Source organism: Anoplolepis gracilipes, chromosome 13 (assembly GCF_047496725.1).
Source record: "Anoplolepis gracilipes chromosome 13, ASM4749672v1, whole genome shotgun sequence".
NCBI lineage: Eukaryota > Metazoa > Arthropoda > Insecta > Hymenoptera > Formicidae > Anoplolepis > Anoplolepis gracilipes.
This window is the reverse complement of record NC_132982.1, coordinates 9,649,175-9,657,519: the sequence shown is the minus strand read 5'-3', so window position 1 is coordinate 9,657,519 and position 8,345 is coordinate 9,649,175. Positions and strand designations below refer to the sequence as shown.

General features: G+C 33.8%; 1 protein-coding gene across 1 annotated transcript; it reads right to left on the bottom strand.

The window, feature by feature from the left end:
- Positions 1–1,149: 1,149 nt before the first annotated feature.
- On the bottom strand, positions 1,150–8,177 carry LOC140672368 (uncharacterized). Its single transcript, XM_072904464.1, has 10 exons — positions 7,894–8,177; positions 6,617–7,563; positions 6,305–6,503; positions 5,483–6,210; positions 5,280–5,405; positions 5,022–5,190; positions 4,672–4,911; positions 4,338–4,590; positions 3,947–4,226; positions 1,150–3,762 (listed from the first exon to the last, which is right to left on the bottom strand). Exons 1-10 carry the CDS (start codon positions 8,042–8,044, stop codon positions 3,694–3,696), a joined length of 3,162 nt encoding a protein of 1,053 aa, XP_072760565.1. The 5' UTR covers positions 8,045–8,177; the 3' UTR covers positions 1,150–3,693.
- Positions 8,178–8,345: the final 168 nt, after the last annotated feature.

The window sequence follows — 8,345 nt, the reverse complement described above, 5'->3', positions numbered from 1 at the left end:
GTATACAGTTTATTCTAATGCATACAATAATTACAGTCTTTTACATAGTGTCTTTATTATCATATACAAATATATTTTTTTTTTGCGATATTTTCAACGATTTGAAATTATTTTACTAATTATACTTCTATATTTTTAGAGTATGTATTCATTTAAAAATATTACACATAATATTTTTAAAAATAATTTTGAACTATGTAATAATGGCATTAACAATTATTAGCAGCATATAATTAGTAACAATGATTTTTAATCAAATATTTTTATTCAAGTCATGTTATATATTATGATGCATAAATTTATGTATCATTATTATATTATCGCGCGCGCGCGCGGAACATTTCATACGATATCATAACATGTAAAGGAACATGTCCAATTTGTAAATATGCGAGCGAAAAAAAAATATATATATATATATTTTTTCGATTATAATTTTATTAATTTATGTTATTGACAAGGTTTGATGAAAAACCGATTATAATTGTTGTTTTGCAATAAAGGGATTATTGTATTTTCGCACTGAAGAAATCGGTGAAATCCAATTATTATTTTGTCATGTCTAGAAATGTATCTTTCGTTTTACGTTTATTTCGAATTATTTTAATCACGAAATCGCTGTTTTCATATATATTTCATTATTAAGCAATTTTGTTTTTGCAACATCATTAATCGTTGTATTTAAATTGTCATATATATACATATATTAAAGCAATATAACATGATGCATTAGAGTGATATTTTTCAGATTAATCATTCATACAACAATGAACGTTGTAATGATTTGTGCCTCCTGAGTTTGCTCATATAATTATTAATATCATTATAGCACATTTAGATATAATAAAAAAAATCAGAAAAAAAACAATTGTTGCGACAAGCTTTCAGCTAATATAATGCATGTACAGACTATTGTATTGTATTCTGATGAACACAAATACACGTGAAAAAGTTTCCTTAGATAAGGATGCTACATTTTATTCTCGCTCGTTAATCTTTTCTCTTTATAAAGTACCATACTTGTATAAATTTAATAATTTTTATATAGATCTGTGTGTGTTGGATTTCATCAGTCTATAAAAAACCATGTAGTGCAGAAAATTACACATTACTTATAAATGTAAGATGCAGGTGAAAGGTCGAAATAAATAGAAGAACCTTTTTATTTTTACGAATAAGTTTGTACATTTTTGCATCAACAATTAAGAGTTTACATAGATTATTATTAATTTTTTTTTGTTTTCCATCATATAGAAAAAAATTACTAACTGATTATCATCATTACATAATACGACCGACACGAACATCGTGGGGCCCTATTTTCTTCTTCACTTATGTGGTAACACAGAGGTACTAGCATATGCTACGTGTAGGGTTAAATATAGAGTTCTTGATTATTTCTTAAAAAATAACTCGCCTCTCTCTCTCTCTCTATAGTTTTCCTTAATATTTTTTAATTATACCTAAAACTTTGCGTATCGTTATTCTTAATTGTTAAATTATTCTCAATTTCACACAGAAGTACTTTAGCTCGGAACATCACACACTGTACAACATGTACGGAGAAAAAAAAAACAAAAAAAAACTAGCTAATGAGATATTGTATTATACGAGCTAATGAGACAGTGTACAATGCACATACTGTACAATATGTACGGAGGAAAAAATGATCTAATAAGACAATCATTCTTCGAACGTAAAAAAAGGATCGATCGATCTCTCTCTCTCTCTCTCTCTCTCTCTCTTTCTCTCCCTCTTATAGTTAAACAAATTCATGAAAAGAAATGAATAATCGTCTTCTGTTTTGTTCACAAGATTTTTTTTCAAATATTTCCTTTCGATCGATATAATGAAAAGATAATTTGCATTACACACACAGATACAGATGGTCGCACTTATTTCGTTACTAAATTAATGTTGAATTCACTGATCGTGAATCTGTATGTAAATACGAACAATTGATTCGCTTTTATATTTTCAGGATGGATGTTGATAAACATCGTGTTTATAAACATATAAACGATATTTATATATATATATAAAAATATATCGTCGACATACACACAAGATGCAGTTAAGATAGAAATAAAGAAATTTCCGTGCAGACGGACGTAGTCAAGTGTTCGCTTTTTATATTCTCAAGATGTAAGGAAATTGAATTATATCCTAGCAGAGGAAGTACGTAGGGTAACAAATGCACTGAATCGGTAACGGACATAGAATAGCTATAAGACCGATGAGCAAAATTAGATGCATAGAAAATTTCATTTTTGGCATTAAGAAAAAACATATGATGATATTTACGTATATAGATAATAGTAGATATTCGAGAAAAGTATTTCGTGTAACTAGAAGATACAATACAGGTACAAACATCTGAAATTGCTTAATATAAATAAAATTTAATATCGTAACAAGAGAGACCTTGTTCTGCGTGTCGTGTTGTGCAATGAAAAATCTTCATGTATAAAATGTGTGTCAAAGAATAATTTATTTGTGCCACAATATTTTTTTTTTCTTATACATATCGTTGGTGATGTATAGAAAGTTAGATATACAATATATATGTCTTTCCTTGCATAATTTTTTTTCTCTTTCTAAAAGGGCACTGCTATGTAAGGATTTACTATCAGCGAATTTGGTTGGATGCACTAATGATCAGTGCCTGGCAATGCAAAGATTAAAAAACTTGTTATACACTAATTTATTTAGGTGTAAAAAAACACAAGTGACTAATAAAACGTCTAACATATAATATACTGACCAATGTGATGTAATTTATGTTGAGCATTTGACAGATTCAGTGGGTGACAGAATGTGCCAATATGTCCAACTTTAAAAAGAGAAAGCATTCATGCTTAATTAATGTACTATGTACATGTCTTATCTTAATTCGTGTATAACAACCTTCAATATGTACTATTAGTGCTAATTGAACCAAATTCGCTATATGTATATGTATATGTATATATATATATATATATATATATATCTATATATATATATATATATATATATATATATATATATCTATATATATATCTATATATATATATATATATATATATATATATATATATATATATATATATATTTAGTGTATAAATAGATTGATAATTTTCTGCACAATTCTTTTTAGATCTGTACATATTTACAAAAGCTTTTGAGGATAATTACTATTTTTTTCGACTTTTAATGCTACTTGCATGTAGTTTGTACCCATACGTAGTACTCTTCCTCTTTCTCCTACCTCTTTTTAAGATTCCTTGAGAAAGATGCGATAAAAAGTTATATCATTTTTTTTCTCGCGAATGTTATATTATCGTTTTAATGCACTTAGATTATTAGACCTGTGTTTCCGATAAGGATTTTCGAAACTCGTTAGTATGTTAATTTCTCATTTGCTATAATGAGTTTTCTTCTTAACAGTTCGTAATAGCAGTATTTTTGTGCATGAGGGATGAATCTTTAAAAGCGCAATATATCATGTCAATGTGTAACGTAATTCTATATATGAAATTTCTATCATTTGTATCGCGCAAGAAATTCAAACACTTGTCAATACCGTGACGTATATATATATATATATATAATCGTGACGTAAATTCTTTTATCTATTTATGTGAATGAGACTTGCATGATGGTTGCGATATTTTGTGAGCAGGTAATTCATTCGCACATAAAACTTTGTTGTTATTGTTGCAAATAGTTATATCCTGCTTCCATATTGGTAGAAGTTGGTGCAACCATTTCACTTGTAATCTGCAAATATATGTACATTTATAAAATATATATTATTATAGAAACACGATATCGATTATAACAAAATACCAATGGGAATTGAAACTTTCAGTGTTTAAACAAAAATAGCATTCTATATGTCTATACCTTACATTCAGTTTCCATTTTCGGTAAGATTTACGATGATGGATTATTGTTTGCTTACAGCTTGGCTGCCAGCTGCAGTGGTCTGACCACTCTGTTGTTGCTGGCCCCAATACTGGTTGTTGTAATACTGCTGATTCCAGCTGTTCCAATTACCATTGCCATATCCTTGTTGATTGTATCCCGCTTGGCTGTATGTGCTTTGACCATATCCTTTCCAACCGCCTGCCCATTGTTGTTGACCCCAGCTACTTTGTTGATTCCAATTACCTTGGGTTTGATTACTCGACCAATTGTCCTGCTGTCCCCAACCGGACTGTTGTGATCCTTGATAACTCCCGCTAAAATCAATGCAAATATATTTTGCAAAATGATACATCAGGCTACTCGTAATTATCCTTAAGGAAATATTAGGATCATATTAATAAATAATAATAATAATCGTCAATTACCTCATAGGTCCCCAACCTCCTTGTCTAGGTGCGACAGATCGATTTCTGTCATTTCCTGATCTCCTATCAACACTGCCAACTCTTCTGTCGACCCCTCGTATCATCGCGGGTCCACGTCCTCGTAACCGCCATGGAGTATGAGGAGGTCCATAACTACCAGTATGCCTCATATATCCACCTCTTTGCGGTCTCTCTCCTCTCCAACCTCCCATATTAGAACCGCGCCAAGGTGGGTTGCGACTTCTGTCTTGATCTTAATCACATATATTACATGTAAGTAATACTGTACATAGTTTATAATAAATGGAAACAATTGCAAATAATAGATACTTACAATTATTTCTTCGATGATCTCGCGTGTCTCGATTGTTCCGCGAATCGCGTGTTTCTCTGTTACTGACCTCAGTCTTTTCAATACGCGGTCGTTTTGTTACTGGTGGTTGCTGCTGATCAAATCCGGCCTCTTTACCCTCTTTGTTGTATTTCTCAATGAGCTTCTTACCCTCCTCTTCATCGAGTCCGACCCATTCCACTGCGCCAAAGGTCTCACCCACTGAAGGTGCAGTGAAATTTGCTATAATTATAACATTTCAATTAAATATTGTTTATAAATATAATGCACACATCCGTATTGATGTCACAGTCGATTATATTATTAAATACAGTGTGTCACAATAGAGATACCTTTCATTTCCTTAAGATCAGACTCTGAGACGTTTCCTTCGTTTGCATTATGTGCAGACAAACGTTGGTTGTACTCTTCATCCGTTAGTAAGACAACGACCGCTCTTCGTTGATATTCACAGAAATTTCGTATTTTACGCCTTTGTACGGAAGAATACACATTCCTCTTCTGTCACAAAATGTATCACAAAATATTGTTACAAAAAATATATTTAAATTTGACAATCTAATTCACAAATATGTATATTCTTTCAATACCTGATCTAATATATAGTTACGTCTTCTGCCACTTGCGACATCGATCAGTTGATCGAGCGCGCGATTGCACTTATCAATAATAACTTTTTGTCGACAAGTTTTTTCTTGATCTGATAAAGCAACGTCCTAGAAATATTGAATTACGATTGATGCTGATATTTTGTGTGTGTGTATATATAACTTGATATTTTACAGATACTTACTCCTGTTTTCTCAACCAAGTTGCGGACTGCTAAAATATTATACAATTTATCTGGATGATCGGCCGCGTGCTTTTTCGCCCAGGTGGTTTTTCCCGTTGCAGGCAGACCACACATCATTATCACTTCGCAGTGTGCTTTTGCGTCCGGTCTACGTGGACCGACGATTCTGTCCTTTGATTCCACATTACCTACTAATGTATAAGCCGGAATTTGTTCGCACCATCCCTGTTCTTGTCCGAAATTGCAGACGAACGTACAGTTTTTACTCAGAATGTGTGGAAACAAAGGTCTATCGCCGAGCTCTTCTTTGGAGATGCTAAACGCGGATCCGAGATCTTTGCCGTTCACTGTATAAGACAATTCTACGGTATTTTCAGGCGTCATATCGAGGTAGCATCCTACAACGTCGTCCTTGCCAAATTGCGAGCCATAATCCATGAACTTTCTGTCAGTGCCCTTTTGCCCGGCACTCGTATACGCGTAACTCAATTTCGTCTCGCCAAGTTGCATGGATGTGAAGGGAACCGACCAACCAATTCTAAGCACATATTTCTCGTCTTTTGTGGCAGAAGAATAACACTCTGTAATTTTGGCTTCATAATACACTTTGCCATTTATAAAACCATGAGATGCTCTTGCGCCAGCCCATATGTGACAGAAATCACCGTGCATAGGTGTGGCAGAGAGAAATCCTTCTTTGTCAATAACTAAATTCAAGTCGGAATCATCTAAAAGCAAAAAAGTATTTACACACATATATATATATATATCATAAAGATAATTGGATTAAAAAGAATACACAATATATTTATAAGAACTTACACCAAGATAAGATCATGGCTGATTCATCAAAATCTGGTTCGTCTTCTCCTTTCTGCGGAGATGCCTGAGGAGATGCTTGATGGACTTCTGCTGGGCTAGAAGATCTTTTCCTTTTCCTGTCATTGTATTCTTTTTGATTAGATTCTTCTTCATCCAACTTGCTTGCATCTTCTTGTTTTTTTTCAGACATTTCTATAATCTTTTTTTTTTGTAAATAAAAATAAATGATTAAAAATACTGATTTTCATATTAAATTTACAAGAGATAATCTATTTTAAAAAAGTTATATATTTTACAAGACAGATTATATACCTGCTCATCTTGTGGAATATTATCTGTTTTTTCATCTACATCTTCTATATTAACTGAAACGTCCATTGCTTCATCTTGTACTGTATAATCGTCATTAATAGTCTTTTCTTCATCTTTTAACTCGATATTATTTGTTTTGTCTACCTGATCAGGTATCACATGTAGTTGTTCAACTTCTGGAATGTTTACAGTATTCTTAACATTATATGTATCATCTATATAATTTGCTTCTTCTTTTTCAACTGAGGTTTTACTTTCGAAATCAATATCTTTTTTGAAAGTTTGTTGCATTTTATCAACATCAATATCTTCTTTAATTTCTGTTTTCTCTTCCAGACTTTTTGTTCCTGCAGATAGTTGCTGAACTTTATAAGCTTCATGTATACTAGACTGTTTTGTTTCATGCTCTTCTTGAGGTATAGAATGTCGATCTACACTTGCAATTGTACTAGCTTTTTCAGACGATACTGTCACAGGTACTTGGAGAACATTTGCTTCATACTTATTCTCTTCTAAAATATTAACATGTTTCGCTTCCTCCTCTTGAGATTTTACATATAGCGGTGAATGAACCTTGTTCTGAATATTTGATACATTATCTTCTTGTTTTTCTTCAGATTTTTCAGGCGACCATTTTGATATTTCTTGTTGTTGTACTACATGTTCCTCAGAAGTAGCCTCTGATATTGTCGTTAATGTTTCATATGATTTCTCAGTATACTGAAGTTTACTCGAAGTAGATTGCTTTGAATAATTTGGACTTGCAGCTGTCCTTGATGCATTTCTTGTAGAAACTTTAGTAGGAGTAACCATGGAAGAACTCCTAGATGCTCTACTAGGTGTCCTCGGTGGTTGTGAAGATTTTGTAGCTTCTGCAATTGTTTCTTGTGTTTCTTTAAAAGTTGTGTCACCTATATTCTCTGTACACAAAGCTCTTTCTTGACCATCTGTGAAAAATATTTTAATATAAAATTTATATCTTTGCAGACTACAAAGTATAAACTATATTATATATTATACTATAGAGATTATATTTGGATATATAAATAGAAGAGTATTTCTCAGCACAATTTCAAGGCGTTAATCATACTCGTTAGCTATAGTTTAGTGTTAACGAATTCATGCAGGGAGACAGCAGTGTAATCATCAGAAAGATCCTTTAGCAGTAAGACGCGTGGTACCAGTATACGTCAAAGAAGTAGAAGAGAATGAAATAGGACGTAATCAGGACAGGAACGAGGCAAGAAGGATCTCAGTGCATGACAGGCGCAACTTACACTCCTGTGTCGTCGTCTCCTCCTTCTCCTCCTCCTCCTCCAGCGCCTTGCGTAGCCGCTCAACAAGCACTGGCTTGTTGCCCTTGGTGTCGAGACCGCGCTCGGCCAGGGCGGCTCGCAATTCTACCACTTTCAATTTAGACGGATCCATTGTGCGCGCGCGATGTGCCCGGTTAGCCAGGTAGGCGAATTCATGCACCCCTGCCGTTTGACGCAAGAGAGAAAATTCTCACGAAAGACCCATACACACGCGCTACCGACCCGCGCTGCATACACAATATGGCGACTCGATATCACAAACGTCTCGTTACGTAGCGCGCGTCGCGCCCATTGGCTGGCCGCGCAATCATTCCGGACCGACGCCGCTCGCGCCGACCAATCGCGTCCGCTGTCTCATTCGTAACCGAGCGCGGTGCGTCGAGCGATTGGCTCGCGCTAAGGCGGGACGTGCT

What these genes read in the sequence shown, in the direction of transcription:
- LOC140672368 (XM_072904464.1), bottom strand. Translation starts at nt 8,044, where the DNA reads ATGGATCCGTCTAAATTGAAAGTGGTAGAATTGCGAGCCGCCCTGGCC. An exon ending in AGCCATGATCTTATCTTGGT is followed by an intron (nt 6,211 to 6,304) that starts GTAAGTTCTTAT and finishes TTTTGCTTTTAG; the next exon opens with ATGATTCCGACTTGAATTTA. An exon ending in GTAACTATATATTAGATCAG is followed by an intron (nt 5,191 to 5,279) that starts GTATTGAAAGAA and finishes ATTTTGTGACAG; the next exon opens with AAGAGGAATGTGTATTCTTC.